At 33.8% G+C, this 17,075-nt stretch overlaps 3 protein-coding genes across 6 annotated transcripts; all 3 read right to left on the bottom strand.

Annotated features, from left to right (window-relative positions):
* Positions 1-667: 667 nt before the first annotated feature.
* Positions 668-7,169, bottom strand: LOC110995238 (potassium/sodium hyperpolarization-activated cyclic nucleotide-gated channel 2-like). Its single transcript, XM_045631104.1, has 8 exons — positions 6,887-7,169; positions 6,101-6,272; positions 5,227-5,532; positions 4,094-4,295; positions 3,359-3,450; positions 2,650-2,835; positions 1,935-2,124; positions 668-1,342 (listed from the first exon to the last, which is right to left on the bottom strand). The coding sequence occupies exons 1-8, from the start codon at positions 7,093-7,095 to the stop codon at positions 1,008-1,010; spliced, it is 1,692 nt and encodes a 563-aa protein (XP_045487060.1). The 5' UTR covers positions 7,096-7,169; the 3' UTR covers positions 668-1,007.
* A 906-nt stretch (positions 7,170-8,075) lies between these two features.
* On the bottom strand, positions 8,076-11,664 carry LOC110995233 (leucine-rich repeat and IQ domain-containing protein 4). Its single transcript, XM_022262294.2, has 4 exons — positions 11,199-11,664; positions 9,764-9,914; positions 8,367-8,843; positions 8,076-8,229 (listed from the first exon to the last, which is right to left on the bottom strand). The coding sequence occupies exons 1-4, from the start codon at positions 11,584-11,586 to the stop codon at positions 8,112-8,114; spliced, it is 1,134 nt and encodes a 377-aa protein (XP_022117986.2). The 5' UTR covers positions 11,587-11,664; the 3' UTR covers positions 8,076-8,111.
* Positions 11,665-12,641: 977 nt separating this feature from the next.
* Positions 12,642-17,030, bottom strand: LOC110995234. Of its 4 annotated transcripts, none has more exons than XM_045631137.1 (3): positions 16,038-17,030; positions 15,259-15,429; positions 12,642-12,748 (listed from the first exon to the last, which is right to left on the bottom strand). In XM_045631137.1, exons 1-2 carry the CDS (start codon positions 16,687-16,689, stop codon positions 15,269-15,271), a joined length of 813 nt encoding a protein of 270 aa, XP_045487093.1. In that variant the 5' UTR covers positions 16,690-17,030; the 3' UTR covers positions 12,642-12,748; positions 15,259-15,268. The 4 variants fall into 4 exon arrangements, with proteins under 4 accessions (XP_045487093.1, XP_045487092.1, XP_022117987.2 ...); XM_045631136.1 differs by lacking the exon at positions 12,642-12,748 and adding an exon at positions 13,126-14,765; XM_022262296.2 differs by lacking the exon at positions 12,642-12,748 and adding an exon at positions 15,799-15,828 and having other exon boundaries at positions 15,316-15,429.
* Positions 17,031-17,075: the final 45 nt, after the last annotated feature.

Below are 17,075 nucleotides of genomic sequence, written 5' to 3'. Positions count from 1 at the left end.
AATATGCTTACATAATACTTGATTAGTTACTGTTCATAAGTGTACATTGTTACCTACATGAATAAATAAATTTTGAATTTTTGAACGACCCCTAATTTTACTCCTTGTTGCTCGTACGGTTGTGTAGTTAAAAAAGAAAGAGGAAGAGAAAACTATGTTTAATCTGGTGCAATTCAGATGGACAACTCAAAATGATATTTTTAATACTGACATAATAAACATTCCATTCTGGATATTGGAATTTTTTTTCGGTAGAAATTATCGGAATGCATTTCTGGAACCTTCAACCCGGAAGGGGTTTCTTTGGGAATCCACTAAATTTCAATAAACTTAAATATCCCTTTCATATTATGAAAACATGCACTAAATATATTACCGTGATTGTAATGTCCATTTTTGGAACTGGAAAAATATTATATTAAGCACAGTACTATGTTAAGTAAGTTTTAAAACTATCTGGTGTCTCATAAAAATAATTACTGAATTATTTTTGTGAACTTTTTAGAATGCATTCCGATGTCTTCTCTTTTTTTAAATTGTGATATTTTTCGATTGAGTGAATACTTGAATCAGTATTTATAGTTTTGTATATTTTTTTATTTTAAAATGGTGGCTGGAATAAAACGCTGTAAAATATATTTGTGTTTTATTTAATATCCCACAATTATTACCAGTACCCATAAACCACATGGATGGTGAATGTCATGAAAATGGATGACGCGAGAGAGGTAAGGTAAGCAAGTGGAGATCTGTTGTCTCTGCCTACCCTTTTGGGAAATAGACATAATCATTAAATTATTACAAACCCAGTTTTGTCTACGTGTCAATGTGTATATTGTATTATCATCAGGTTATGTATTAGTCTGGGACTAATTAAATTGTTTTTGTTTAACGAGTCCATTACATATTAACATAAAACTTAAAACAAAGTTTGGATAAACATATTTAAAACAAAAAAGTTAAAGATACGAGTTTCTATATACTAAACAAACTTATATTGTAATATTTCAATCCGGCAATTCGACCTTTCTGCTCTTCTTCATGTTCAACTCCGTTTTATGGTGGTCATCCAACATTTTGGACTGCTCATATCTGTTAGTTGCCAACTTTTTGATGTCCTCATACACAGTGGGATAGCAGGCAACATAACTTTCGAAATCCTCTCGGTCCAATCGAAACAGTTCACAATTGGTTACAGCGACAGCGGAAGCGGTTCGCAGTCTGTGACTCATTACTAGCGCGATTTCTCCAAAGAAATCGCCATCTTCCAAATGACACACTTCCTTGCCTGACTCGCAATATATTGCCACTGTACCTTTGTGAATAAAGTATAGGCAATCTCCTGAAAAATATAAAATTTGTCGTATATATACATATATACAGTTTGTCTTATTAGGGTTTAATGCAATAACTTATATTTTTGTCATATATGTGAATTTTCGGTAGTAAATACAGACATCGAAATTGGCACACATACGATCCATATAAATACCGCTATATAAAGTCATTTAACTTAAGTACAGGGAGTTAAAGCAGAACAGTGCTGGCCTAGTGGTATCAGCGTGTGACACTCATGCCTGACGTAGTAGGTTCGCTCCCGGGCTGTGCACCAATGGACTTTCTATGAGCGTAAAATTTGCTCGAACGGTAAAGGAAACCTTCGTGAGGACACCGACTTTAGACCCAAAAGTCGATGGCGTGTGATGGCACAGATGGCTGATCACTTACCTATCAGATTGACAAATGATCATGAAATAGATACATATATCTGAGGCCCAGACCAATCAAGGTTTAAGCTCGTTGATTTGTTTTTTACCGACTGAAACAATCTTCGATCCATTTTCGAATAGATTATTATTTTATTTGCATTATACATATTTTAATGAACATAATTTATATTGCTTAATTCAATCTAACATACATATGAAACTGACCTATAGTTTTGATCTTCATGATAATATCACCAGCAACAAACATAACAATTCTTAGTTTACTCCCGATTTGAAACAGCAGTGATCCTGGAAGCTGCTTCAGGAATGCCACATCTCGTACTAGTTGTCTTCCTGTGTGCATGATGATGTCCTCACGGAGTTGACCAGACACACAGGACATCATACGATATTCCTAAAAATTAACAAAAATACTCAGAATACAGGAAGAAATAATATTCTCAAAGATAAGGAGAAATCAATCAATAGACTCGTACAGTGTTTTGTCTCGTTTCGTCAAACTAAATTCAAACTGTGATGAAAAGAGATGAGTTGTTAAATAGTGAAGTTAAGCCGATTAAGTTTTAATGTATGGTTACTGTATTCAGTAGTATCGTGGTGGCTAAGTAACCCAGGGCGCGGCGAAGAGAAGAATTGGCTCTCTATCTTTTCTTGTAGGATCGTAATTCTAATTTGTTTCGGTACGCAAATACTACCTTACACACAGAAAACGATTATACAATTAGATTCCATAGAGAAAAATAATACAAAAATATAATAATAATATCGCCACTGCTATCCATTCAAGCCGGCCAGCGCCCGTACTCTGTAACTTCGATGTTATTGTATGGAGGTTCGACCTTGGGATCAGGCGGAAAACCTATCAGTATATATAAGAATGTCAAAACTGCTTCGAAGTATCAATTGAAACTCTACTTACTGCAAAGAAATGTGACTGAAACCCAATCGCGTAAAACCTGAGGACTTTGTTTTTAATTCTCGTTGGAAATTTCTTCTGATCCAAGTACATTTCGACTTGTTTCGCCATTATGAAGTATTGGGCCCGGGCGGATTCCGTCCCGAATAATGTAATAAGATATTTAAATCCACAATGTAATAGTAATACCTAAAATATATTTTAAAAAAAACAAAATTTTTATAGAGCATTAGTAGATGGCGCCTTTTAATTTTAATGCAAATAGGTACTATACGAAGATCATTGTATCCCAGGTTAAACAGTTTAATTATTATCCAATAATTAATTTCTGACCAAAATATTTATATAATAGGTATGTACCTGTTTTCTTTCATTTAATGATTTTAACGTAGGTTATATTCTTTACTGCACACTGCGTTTAGAAAGCGACAAAAGATTACTCATATAAAGCACCGCCCATGGACACCCCGCAACACTAAGTTTGCAAATGCGTTGCGGGTTCAGTAGTAAATGTAAGTACGGTTGGCTAAGTACTGGCAGTACGCTTCTCATGAAGGTTCCTAGTAAAGGTTACGAAATACCAGGATTGGTTAGGCAGCTGGTTCCATAACATCAAACGTCAAGGTATATTAAGTAATTTTAATTAACATTATATAAAATCGAAAAATAGCGTCATTAGTTTCAGATACAAACAAATGTTAGTAATATGTACCTGAGAAATGAACCATGCAACAATGAGAAACGTTTTAACACATCCTTCTTTCTCAAGGATGTGTATATTTGCGTTTCCCCTCAGCATCCCAACTGTAAATTACATTTTTATTTTGATTTTAAATGTAAATGTATCGGATAAACTAGTTTGGTTCACAGATACATAACATATTATGGCTGAGGCGTTTAGATGACGCGAAATCATACAAATTTAAACAGCTGCGTATGATTTTCTTATGTACAATTATAGCACTTGTGAATGACTTTTTAATAAATATTTCTACATACAATAGGAAGTAAACGGTTTAGATGGTACCATGATGTTAAGTGATACCACTGCCTTATGAACACAAACATTGCCAGAAGGCTGTTTCCGATAATTTCAGAATTGGAACATCTTTTCTTAGGCTAATTGGTTCAGAAATAATTCAGTGGGCACCTGGTCCCACAAACTGAGGGTGCGCGATAATAAATGTATTTAATAATGCTCGTTGTTCGCGCTATTTGTGGGACGTCGGACGTCGGGGTAATACGGTAATAACGTACTTTGCCTCGACGTCCGATGATGAAACTTAATTGCCGCTATTAATTCGAACACTCCATTGTAAATACCGTAGAAGATGCCGAGAGACCCCACTGACATCGACGATTTAAGGGGATGCCATCTCTCTTTCTCTCTCTTATTTTCGTATTTTGGAATTGTACATGACTCTTCTAACTTTTCTATATAACAAACCTGCTCTATCCAATGAATAGACGAATCTAGTTGTTAATTCTTTATCCCAGAGATTTCCCATCGTAATCCAGGAACAATCTTTGGGTGTTGTGGGCGTATAAGAGTCTTCGTAAATATATTCAACAGCGAATTGCAAATACATATTCCAGATTAAATAAATTACTATGAGCAGGGTAATTTCTATCGCCGTGTTCCATGCTAGCTTTAAGAAAAAAATATGCTTTTATTATAATTTTGTATAATGTTTCAAGTAAGTCGTAACCAAATGGTAAAATTGCTTTACAAAATAAACGGTTTGGTTTGTATGGTTCTCACTCATGTAATGGAGTGACCAGGTCTACGGAATCAAAGCAAGAATCTGACACAGAGGTGCAGTGGCGTGGTGGCGGGGGCGGTCCGCACCGGGTCCCATCTGGTCTCTCAACTTATGAGAACAATGTACAAACAAAGAAATAAACCGCTAACATAAAAAATCCTTTTTAGGAATTCCTCCACTAGCGCTAGCTGTATGCAGAATTCGGGGATTCCCGCAAAAGAGCCTGACGCTGTCGTGAGGGATTCTCTGTCCCATACTCGCTATCTTTTAATAAATGATCCATTAGATAAAATTTATTGCTTTTTACTTTCCATGGGGTGACACCACCAACTACCGCACCGGATGCCACCCAAGGTATCTACGCCACTGCAAAGGCGCCAATATACTCTTAATATGCAATAATAAGAAACTCTTTACTGATATCAATTTTAACTACATTTTTTCTTTTATTTATGTTACATGAGGCAAATGGGCAGGAAGCTCACTATGTTAATTGATACTGGCGCCCATAGACACACTACTATTAGGCTCGCAAGCGCGCTGCCGGTCTTTTAAGAATTAGTACGCTCTTTTCTTGTAGCACTATAAGTCGAATTGTTTGGAAATACTTCAGTGGGCAGCTTTGAGCATCACATAGTGATGATGCACAAAAAATGCCTCAAGAATGGTATGTGATCCTCAGTTTTGGACGTCGAAGTGATACGGATGGTATTTTGTATTCTGCCTTGACGTCAGGTGATGAAACTCAGCCGCAGGTATTACTCCGAACAACTAAGTATAATACAACATGTACCATATTGATAAATGATAATAGTACCTTTAGTTTAAAACCCTCACTCAAATTGTGCACATGATAAAAGAGTTTAAGGATCCGTATTATCTTCAATGATGTTAACAGTTGTTCGTAGTAAACACTTTCATATCCAAACACTTTGAGAAAGACATTTGATACAGAGCTGATGTCTGGTATGAACCAAGAAGTGAAATATTTGGGAACAATACGTTTCACATCTAATATCGCTTCAGGACATGTATCTCCAGCTATGTAGCCCGTAATGAAGTTCGTCATTTTACATAATAGGTATGTTATATCGAGACATAGTAAGCAGTATCCTTCTAAAGCCTGAAAAAACATTTATTTATTTATTTACTCCACAACATTTTTCTATCTTAACAGTTACTACTAATTCGATAGAACTTCAAAATAATACCCACACCAATTATCCTACATCGAAACATTAAAAAATTAAACTTATACGCCTGAATCTTATAACTAACAATATAGCAAGCAACTCTTGTGAACTCAGCCAGTGTACAAATAGGTCTATCTCAATAGAAATTTTGTTAATTATCTGTATTGCTCGCGTGAGTGGCGCTTTGCTAACCAAGTATACGATGAGAGGGCATTTATTATTATCACATTAAATACAGCTACCGCAGACAGTCATGTTGCTAGAGGATATGTTGCGGTTGAAAGTTCTACTCTCAGTGGAGTAGAATTGTATAAACTTGGAGTAGAGCAGCTTGCTAGTTCGCAAAAGGAAATGGCTTGAAAAGTAGACTGGAAGATTCCAGTCATCGAGGTGGTGCTCAGCTTTTGTGTGAATAGCCATATTTTGTGGAGGAGTAGGAAAGGACGTGTTTATAAGTTTAAGGTAAAACTATTTTAGGTCAAATTAAATAAAACTAACATATTCACGTGGATCCGGTCGAGAGAAATGGACAGTGAGTAATATATCGGATACCATAATCAAGGACACAATGAAGGCTTCCATGTAAAATCTGAATTTACTCAGTGGATGAATGGTCCAGGGATATTCTTTAAACTGAAGATATTTTACAGCACAAAGTGCAGAATATGACCTGCAGGTTAAAACATTAATATTTCAAAATTTTCTATGAAAAACGCTAAATATTTGTACTCTGTCTTTTATAATATGTTTAAATAATTGTGCAAATGAAAACAAACAACCTGGTTTCAAATAAAATGAAATTTCGTTTGAAACCAGGTGTCAACTAAGCCTAAGAAAGTTGTAAGTGTACACACTTCATTTAACCTCATAGAGACTTACTGTGATCGTCAATTAAAAAGTTTGGTTGACTATTCCTAACCGTAAAAACACTATGGATTGGCCTGTGGCACTAAGTTCTTATTGAATCCTTTCTATATCCCATATAATTCAATGCAAATCAATATAACAGAGGACTGTTAGAGCAGCCCGAGCAGCCGGAGTTCGTGATGGGAACTTGTTAATTTAAAATTTCTTCACGAAAAATCCATTATCTAAATCAACAGCAGGTGGAACATGGTAGTGAGTGGCACAGTGCAGAGTGGAATGGAGGGATTTGGAGGAGACCTTTTTCAAAAATGGCATACAGATTTAGAAGAAGATTAAAATGTGCTTAAATGAAAATTCTGATAAAGCCTAATATTATTGGATTTCTTTATATCACGTTATCATAAATATAAACCTTACTTGTACATTCGTCGAGATCTTTCATCGCTTATATTAACAGTCATAAGATCCACTAAAACCCGTTTAAACCGACCACACTTTATTTCATGGCTGGTGACTTTATCTTTGGGTAAACAGCAGTTGTGTCCATGGAAGTAGCCGTGTGAAGCCTCTTGTTTTTCAGTTGCCTTCTCAAACGGGGTCGCTCCGGAAAGTCTTGGTGTCCACATTTTTACTAACAATATTTAAGCATACAACCTATTGACAGAAAGATGACAGCAGAAACATAGATAATGTTATGAAATTAAATAATTTCTTTATGTTACAAAAATGTGTTAATGATTATTTGAAATTTGACAAAATACTGTGGCAGGTATGAAGTAGCGAAAATAAAATGTTGTTAATGTTGAAGAGTTACTATTTGTGATATAAAGAAGACGATTTCGTTATTATTTCTTCCATCAAGAAGAAAATAAAATTGTGTGTGTAATAGGGTACACATGTAATTCGAAAAATGATCTACTAAATACAGTAGAAATTTGTTAGATAAAGTTAAATAAGATAAAGTTTGTATTAAACTTAAGGCTTTTGCTTTTTTTGGTACGTATTTTAAGGCTTTTATTATCATAGACATGCATACATATACATAATCTTTCTACCAATAGATTGAGATTGATTTACAGAATTTCATTAATTGTAATATAATTATTTCTAACATTGTTGTCTTTACTATGTATTTCCGTAATTATTGGGTTCGAATCTCTTCGAATCAACCATGGTAACCATGGAAAAATGTGACAGTATTTTTTTTTCCAACGCCTAAAGTTTCACTATAAGAAAATTTTAACTGTCTGTATGAGTTCTGGAGTAACCTCAATATGTAACGGGTTACAACTACAGCCAAATTCTATTATAACATTGAAGTGATTACTCATATTCGGTCGTAAAAACCGATAGTCATAACAGCCGATGACGTTGTTATTACCTTACATAGAATTCAGCCGGGACCTCTGATTTTGGTCAATATAACCGGTATGTTGTCCTAAATGATGTCGTGAACGGTTTTGACTGTATTTACCCAATATAAAAAATCTTGAAATTGAGATACAATGAAATCTAAAGATCTCAGCATGAATTTTAGAAGTTCTCAGTGAAGATTCTTTCACTATTAAATGGAAAGGACGTATTAACCATATTTAAAAAAGCTAAATAAAAGTGTATAAATCATATAGTTTAATAGCCTTCGTTATAATAATTCCCATTCTAAAACATTTTTCTCTGCTTTCCATAAATCAGCACAGCTTTTTGAACAAAACACAGCACTTAATGTTATGTCTTCCGTTTTATCAATTAATATTATTTTTCTGAAAAAAAAGCAATAAAAACAAAGATTAGAAGATTATAAATCGGTTTCTGATAATAATTAATATGCAAATAGCGAAGTATAGATACATTATAGGATTTAATTGCCAAAAATAAGCTTATCGAAAAGTGAACTTACTGCGTACAAAATTCCAAAAAAACAAACTCAAATACAGGTTTTTTACAAATGACATTTTCACATCTGGAAACTGGTCCATTGCAGAGGTCATTTTTTATAAAATTTGGTAAATAGCAATAATATTCCTCAATAAGATCCGATGGCACATATATTCTTTGAGTCCCAACGTTTTCTCGTAACCTAGTTTTGTAATTTCCATTAATATCGCTTTGTGAAATATTAATCCCCTCTAAATATTCTTCTAAAAAGCTCACACCTTCATTTGTTTTATTTATATTAAAATATCTGGATTGATTGTTGATTGAGTTAACTGTGCTACATATTAATTGGTAGAACTTTCTTTTGCTTAGTTCAAACAGACTTGGTGGAGCGGGACTTTTCATAATAATCCGATAGGTGCCGGGAACAGGCAATGCTGCTTTGCTTTTTAATATCTTAATACGACCGGGTGTCTTGTCATCATTAGTATGCAGACAGCTGTAAAAAAAAAAATTAATTAATACGTTACGTAAGCATTTTAGATTGGTTTTTAAGTAGGTTTCAGCACGGTGCAGGGTTAGAGCAGTGTTGGCCTCGTGGCTTCAGCGTGCGACTCTCATACCTAAGGTCGTAGGTTCGATCCCCGGCTGTGCACCAATGGAGTTTCTTTCTATGTGCGCATTTAACATTTGCTCGAATGGTGAAGGAAAACATCGCGAGGAAACCGACATGTCTTAGACCCAAAAAGTCTACAACGTGTGTCAGGCACTGGAGGCTGATCACGTATTTGCCTATTAGATTTAAAAATGATCATGAAACAGATTCTTTTTTTTTTCAGCACGGTGCTTTTCAAATTTATTTTAACAAAAATAAACTCTGGGCATAACTATAAAGAAGTATAATAAATAAAATAATATTACTAGTATCAATAAATCACCATTCGTATGTATTTGCTTAACTAATACATACACGAACAAAACATGATATTTCTGACCGCAGATGTTTCATATTTTTGCTTTATAAACAGTATTTTCTGTAATAGATCTTGTGCAAGTAATCGATTTGAGGTCCTTCCGTCACAATGTTTTTCTACAGCATAAAAACAAGATGTAATTGCACATAGAAAGAAATGTCAACGCACGCGTTGAGATTTCTACACGTAGCTTAAATGTGCTCCTTAAAAACATTTAACCGACTCTAAAATGCACTAAAACCTATTTATTAAAACATCGGCTTATAGGGGACTAATACAACGGCAGGGCGGACTTTGAATTTTTATAGCGTTGATATCCTAAAAACTATCAATCTAAGCACAAATTCCCTGCAACGGAAATAACATGACAATTCAAATATACCCATAGGCAAAGGAGTGAGAATATACAAAATGGTTTTTTTTATCTCCATTCATAATACATTACCCAATATTTAGACTTCTTGTTTGTTGTTCCCTGAACATGTGGTACCAAAGAGAATACGGCAAACTTTTCAGGTCAGTATTTCTCCAGAATCTAAATTCGCAATGATGGTAATTGAAAACAGGTCTTTGTGGGAGCCACTTTAATTTGTTATCTGTAATAAAAATTATTAATATTTTTTTTCGTATTCTATTTATATAATTACATTTAGTCCGGTTTTTAATTTATTATTCAAATATCGCTGTCTATTTTAAGATTTCTTGTATTGCACGCTAATTTATTTGAGTGATATGACTGTCTATAATGATAATAATAATATAATGACGCTTCCAGCGTGGATAATCTTAGTATACGTTTAACTTTTCAAATTAAATACATAATCATATAATTTCTAGATCTCACAAGTACATCAATAAAAAAATACCAATTTTTAATTATTATTATTACTAAGAATATTGTAAATACTGTATGTTTGTGTTTGAAAATAAATGAAAAATAGAAATAGAAGTTAAAAGAATTAGTAATTTCCAACAGAATGCAAAGCCATTTTGCTTACCCAGTTTAAGCTCAGAACAATAACAAAATTTCGTAATTTCTGCGTAACTTACGTAAATGGGGCGAATCAATGAGGAAACATTAAATAAGATTTATGTCCAGTTTGTTAGCTCCAGTAAACATCGCAACTGTCTAACGTTTTACGAGCACTAAAAACTGAACATTTCAATGTGGTTTTTGAAGGAGGATTATATGAATTTTGCATTCTATTCCCATCGTTTCACAATTTCTCAAATGTTTTTGTTTATCTTTTGTTTTAATTTTTATACTGCATAACAATATAATTTAAATACTTAAATATAGAACAAACCACGTAAAGAATAAGGGTGTGTTTTTACGGAATAATAAAACTGGTGTTGAACTAAAAAATGCTACAGTTTATTAAACTAATCATTCACCCTTATTTCAGGCAGGTAAAAGCTAGTTCGAAATAAAATAGAGTGGATTTATTTTAAGACAGTTTCAAAGCTTTTTCGTAAGCTTTCATTGTATTTCAAGAACCTACAAATCTTATTTATGATGGCTCCAAAACAACAACGTAATTACTGTTCATAAAAATGTTAGACTTAATTAAAACTTTTGGTTAAGTTGTTTCAAATACTTTTCTTACTTAAACATAACACGTTGAGCTGTCTAACTTCAGCTTTTTGCTCTCTAGAAGAAAGATTATCCCATAAGAAACTTGTTTTAATCCTAAAATATGTATCGATATTTCTTCTTAAAAGTCATTATTACTTCACCAATTTTTGTCTCAAGTATTAAATCAGTTATTATTAAGAAATGAGCGTACCACATTTTTAAAGACGGGCAACGCATTTGCATTGCCCATGAGCACTTAATTTTATTAATAACAAAACAGAAAAGACTAATGATAAACGTTTACCACAAACCGAAAGATATCGAAGCGAACGCAACTCAGCCAGCCGCAGAGGTAAATGCACCAACTCATTTTCGTCTAATATCAGAAATTTAAGATTCCTCGCTTCAGCTATCTCATCTGGGATGAATCTTAATCGATTCCCGCTAATATCCAGGCACTTAAGGCTACATAACTTCGATATCTCCCGCGGTAACTCGGTAATATCGTTACCGCTCAAGTACAAGCTTTCTAGGTTGCTGAGTTTGCAAATATCGCTGGGAATGCGCGAAATCAGATTCTCCTTAAGATATATATCGATGACGTCCGTTTCATCTCCTTGCAGTTTCTGAAGTGGGAATTCTGTGAAGCCCCTGTAGTTCCAATGTAGGACGGTCGGTGCTTGAGCACTCATTTTGGATGCATCACATCACTTTCGGATATATGTGTTCCCGCACGAGTGGCGTTTGTTCCCGATCGTACGAGACTGCGATATGTGAGGTAATCAAGAATTATTTTTAAAACTATGGCAAGGCCTTTTCAAATTTAGAATTAGCTGTCATATTGTACAGAGCTTTCACTGGTAATTTGCATCTAAAAAATTAAACTTATAATTGATAAAGTATCAATAATAATGAGTTTGTTATTATGTTATATATGTTACGCGTTTGCTGTAACATATTTCTATTGGTAAGTAGTTCGTTAATGTTTTATTTAGATAGGATTGGAAATAAAGAACACAGTTTTATTCTAAATTCTTAACGAAATCGCGGATGATTTTGAGTTTGAGTATAGGATTTCACGTCGGCTTTTACTCTAGATATCATAAGTACTTTATTGATAAGTTTAATTTTTTTTTATACAAGCCCAAACAACGGTGCCAACGGGCACGAGTCTCACCTGATGCTAAGTTGATACCGCCACCCATAACATAATTGCCACAGGGCTCGCCAGCCTGGCCTTATAAATATATAGTTTTTTTTAAAGACGCTAAGTCGAATTGGTTCTATGTAAAGAATGTGGAATTCCATGCAGGGTGCGTGTGAGTGTGCAATGCTGAGTTGTGGAACAACGGATGTCGAGGTGTAACGGGGAAATTTAATTTTTTTTTTTAAGACTGTTAGTAATACATTTAATTCGACATAACGTAATACATAAAAATATATCTAATAACTAACCTTAAAATTTTATTATTAAAAAATATTATTAAAAGGAGTCCCTTTAGGCAAGGTTAAATATTAATTATCTTTATAATTAGTAAATAATCGTTTATTGTATGAATCGGATGAATCGTTTATTGTATACAACGAATCCAATAAAATAGTAACGCATTGAAGACAAGAATTTGGCGCGAATCCAAGCGGGACGGATCGAGGACATTTCGGCACCATTTGTAAACAAAGAAAATCTGTGCATCTTCACTGTTTATTCACACATTGGCATTGATTTGAACACTTGACATGATTTAATGTCCCGTACCTCTAGATGGGGCGGAGGACGTTGACAGTGAGTTTCCATCGCGTTCGTTCTTGAGCGGCGTATTTCATCTTGCTCCAAATCTTTTCGGCCATATTTGCCTGTTTTTAACAGGTGAAGAGAAATAAATACAAAATTACTATTTGCCTGACGACATCGTTAGGGTTTTAGGGGATGAATGGGTGGAGAAAGCAAAGAACATATCCAAATGGAAAGGAAGAAGAAAGATTCTGAAGAAGGTTTACTTTAAGGTATTTGGCTCTGAAAAGCCGTTACCTATATCCATATAGAAAATTCGAAATCACCGAAAGTATTGTCTATATCTCAGATGTTTTTTCTATATTATTTATTTGTCTAAAATAAAATTTAAAAGAAATAAGTTTTATTGTTTAATTCAGAAAATTTCAATACATTTAACGGGTAACCCTGTTATAATGAAATTGTTTTTAACATTTCACAATATATAGAATAAGTATTAACAATAATTTAATGAAGTTAAGTTTTAACCGACTTCTTTATTTATTTATCATATCAGATAATTAGAAGACTAGATAGAAATACAGTATGAATACAATAAAGAATTCACAATACCGGGGTGCATACCAACTTATATTTAAAACAACTAATTGTATAAAGGTGTTTTAGACACTTTAATATAACGGATGATAATAAATTTTATCTTTAGCGCTAAATTTAATACAACCAAAACAAATTTTAATTTATATAATACAAACAAAAGTATATGTATTCATATACAGTAGTTGAATCTTTTTTCTGTTATATATCACCTCTTACCCCTTTGCCACCAAAGATAAGGCCTCACCATCCATGTTTTCATTCAATATCACGTCTTTGTTCATAATAGAATTTGTAGTTTTTTATTAACTAGAATAAAGTTTGTCCATTTTATTATCAACAGCATTAACATTTTTATTAGACACAATATTTTTATTATACAACATCTATTATATGTAAAATAGTATAGAACAATAGATCTTTATAAGAGCATAATATGTCTGAGTTATTTACAATATTAATAAATCGCTTGATTTGAACGACCTTTAATTTTCCCTAATCTGTACATATTTTTAAATTACTTTCAAAAGTTAAGGAAAGGCTTTATACCTAGAGACCACTGAAAATGAAAAACGGCTTAATGTAGAATGTTGCCAATACTTTTATTGTTTTTCGAAGTAATGTCCGTTCCTCTCTACACATTGTCGCATTCGATGGAACTACTGAGAAAAGCAGTAGGCCCCCATCTCCTTGGGAAGGAAGAATGGGCTTCTCTTCTATGGCATTTTTGTACGCTTTCACCGCATCTTCAGGGCTCGTAAAGCGAATACCCCGAATTATATCTAAGTTGCAGGGTGCCAGGTCAGGACTGTATGGCGGATGACTCATTATCTCGACACCTGCCATGTTAAATATTCAACAGTCTATGTTGTGGAGTGGGCTGACGCATTGACGTGAATTGACATTGATTTTTTTTCAAGACGATAGTCAAACAGCGATTGACAGAACAGTCTGCGGTAACTGTCCTTTCATCTTCTATCAAGCAAAGAATGAGGCAATCATCTTTTTTCCTTGACTTCTTCCTTTTTTTACCTTTGTAGGCCGATCCTCGAAATGAAACTACCACTGAGCTGATTGCCCTTTGATTTCGGATTCGTAGCAATATATCCATTTTATCACCTGTGACATATCTAACATTTGGCGACACCTGTCTATGCGAAGGTATCTGGTCGACGGTTAAAGTATGGGGAAACCATCTGGTACAAAGCCTAAATGTATGTGTAATATTTTTTAACTTGGCTCATACCAATGCCTAGGCTTGCCCGTATCTTTGATAGTTCTCTTATCTTCCTCTATAATGCGTAGCATAGCACTGATATTATCTTCAGTAGTCTTGCTGTTAAAGGATGTCGCTCACGCGGATCTGTGAGATTGTTACGTCCACTCTTTAACTCGTTAAACCGATGTAAATACAGGCACAAGATAGGACTTCATTAAGATATGCTAATCGCAGCCTATCATAGCTTTGTTGTTGAGTAAGCCCACAACGAAAGTCATAATAAATCATTGATCCAAAATTTCCTCGCGTTAAGTTCATTTTCACTGTAACAACAGATTTAGATTTGCCGCCAATTCACAAAAACAATTGACAAATGAATGCAATAATATACTATATACATTAGGTTACCCAAGAGTTTTTAAATTGAAGTTAAAAAAAAATATAATTAGCAAAGTTTCTAACTGGCCAGTTCTAAACATTTTCAGTGTTACTGACGTATAGATAGAAAAGATTATCTGTTCGGAAGAAAACTGTATCAGTTTTGTTATTTTGTTAATTCTAAATAGAAATTTTAACATTCCCCTTTATTCATAAAAACTTAATCAAATTCCAGTCATTTACCTAAAGTGCTTTTTTGTCTGTTTGTTAAATTGTGTTTACGCTCTCATGAGATAGAATGTATTTTATAACGGAGAAAAGAATAGCTTAATTTTTATAAGTAAGAGTCTGTGACGATACTCAGTTTAGCTCAAGAATGTTTTCTTTAACAAATTTAACACAAATTAAAACTTGAAATCTGTTCTTAAATAATAATACCATTGTTAAGTTAGTATCGGCGAATAAATCTGACTCTTCGACACTTCCCGTCTCCTTCATCGTCGCTGTCTAAAGACGCCTGTCGATTGGGGTGCATCAGCGCCTGGACATCGGGGTTCAAGGGAAGAACTGGGAAGGATGAACGACGTACCATTGGAATTGGCCGCGCTCCTAAAAATAAAGGAAGGTGTAATCGATTTTATACGACAGAAATCTTATTTGATCTGACAAAATACTTTTACAATACATCGGTTTAAAAAGGATTTATCAAGATTTTAAGTATGTAGAGATAATTAAATTGTTTTATCATTGGTAAATAATTTTAAATGTGCATATTCGTTTTAATGTTTGATTATCACTTAAAATTTCTTTAAAAAATAAATTTATTTCTATACTTCTGTAGCTGGGCCGTATCCTTTAAAAGTAAGGTCTCGCTAAAACATGAATACAACAAAAATATTATGCAGTAACAGAACAGTGATGCATGCATAAATAAAACATTTGCAGGTGTAAATACAGAAAAAATGTATGGAATCTTACCTCAATACGTAATTCAGTCGTCAGACAGACCTTGTAAAAAGAAAATAAGAAGAGGAAAGTTTTAACGTTTACATACATAAACATTCGAATGATTATAATAAATTTACTTGCGATTTGCGTTTTCAGACAGGCTTAATTTTGTATAATCAAGCAGAACACAGATTTATAAACAGTACAGATATTAAAAATTTATAATTGAAACACAAAGCGTATACAATATTGGTCGAGTTTTTACTTACCAATGAGTCTAGCAATAGACTGTCGTTTTAATAGTTTAGCCTCATGCGTGTCACCAATTGATGCTGGAGCGGTTTCTGATTGAGTCTTCTTGTCACTTAAATAAGAATTTATCGAATCTCCTCGCAAGTAGGGTCTTGTTTTCCGAGTTTGATTTTCTTCTGTTTTTGTTTCTGTTTCAGAGATTTGAAACAATTGAAATCCGAATCTACTAGACTCCCGTCTCAATGGTTTTTTATTAGCAAACTCTGCGAGGGACTGCCGCCGACCTTCTGTGTTTTCTTTCTCTTTCATCTCTGATTTTTCTTTAAATGCATCCATAGCTGCATTCAAAACAAGTATCACAAGAAACACGGTTATACCAATTGCAGATATCCCATTATCGTCGTCCATTTTGTTTTTATGTGGTTTCCTGTGGATTTCCGGCTTGGTGAATATGTCCAAAACGCTGCATGCGTCTTTCATGAACAATGGAATTGTATTGTGCCTTGAGGTTTTCACTGAAGAACTTCGTTTTATTTTCGGTTGTTTATCGACCGGCTCGATCTTTGTTTCTTCAACATGATTGTTCATAGCCGTAAACCACATGTTAACATTGTAAAAGCAGTAAATAATAAGAAAGAAAATACAAAACAATATCTTATGCTCACTCATGTTTACATTGTTGTATTCTGTTTGTTTTGGTTTTCACTTTCCATAAGAATTCACGAATCGATATATCAATACGAATAAAATCAGTTTTGTTTCTGTTTGATACCTATTTGTAATTTTCTTTAGTGAAACACGTCTGTCGTTTGTTTTGTATGGAAAAAAGCTACTACTGCGCATGTGCAAACAGGGCAAGAGCTTTATGCAATATTAATGATTGGGCGTACTATACTTTTGTCATATAGATCCCGTCAAAATTGGACCTACGAATGCTAACCCGTGTATAAAATTAATTGATTTATGAAGACCTTATCTATCACAAACTTAGCCACAAAAATAGACACATCTCAATTAATATCTATAATATCTATTGATTTTATTTTAACACAATT

This window comes from Pieris rapae, chromosome 14 (assembly GCF_905147795.1).
Source record: "Pieris rapae chromosome 14, ilPieRapa1.1, whole genome shotgun sequence".
In the NCBI taxonomy this organism is placed as follows: Eukaryota; Metazoa; Arthropoda; class Insecta; order Lepidoptera; family Pieridae; genus Pieris; species Pieris rapae.
The sequence above is the reverse complement of the archived record's forward strand: the minus strand, read 5'-3'. Positions and strand labels throughout refer to the sequence as shown.

What these genes read in the sequence shown, in the direction of transcription:
- LOC110995238 (XM_045631104.1), bottom strand. Translation starts at nt 7,095, where the DNA reads ATGTGGACACCAAGACTTTCCGGAGCGACCCCGTTTGAGAAGGCAACT. An exon ending in GTGAGGGTTTTAAACTAAAG is followed by an intron (nt 4,296 to 5,226) that starts GTACTATTATCA and finishes TTTTTCTTAAAG; the next exon opens with CTAGCATGGAACACGGCGAT. An exon ending in CTATTCATTGGATAGAGCAG is followed by an intron (nt 3,451 to 4,093) that starts GTTTGTTATATA and finishes TGTAATTTACAG; the next exon opens with TTGGGATGCTGAGGGGAAAC.
- LOC110995233 (XM_022262294.2), bottom strand. Translation starts at nt 11,586, where the DNA reads ATGAGTGCTCAAGCACCGACCGTCCTACATTGGAACTACAGGGGCTTC. An exon ending in ACAAGAAGTCTAAATATTGG is followed by an intron (nt 8,844 to 9,763) that starts GTAATGTATTAT and finishes TTTTTTTTACAG; the next exon opens with CTGTCTGCATACTAATGATG. An exon ending in TTTTTGGAATTTTGTACGCA is followed by an intron (nt 8,230 to 8,366) that starts GTAAGTTCACTT and finishes CTTTTTTTTCAG; the next exon opens with AAAAATAATATTAATTGATA.
- LOC110995234 (XM_045631137.1), bottom strand. Translation starts at nt 16,689, where the DNA reads ATGAGTGAGCATAAGATATTGTTTTGTATTTTCTTTCTTATTATTTAC. An exon ending in GTCTATTGCTAGACTCATTG is followed by an intron (nt 15,430 to 16,037) that starts GTAAGTAAAAAC and finishes CTTTATTTTTAG; the next exon opens with GAGCGCGGCCAATTCCAATG.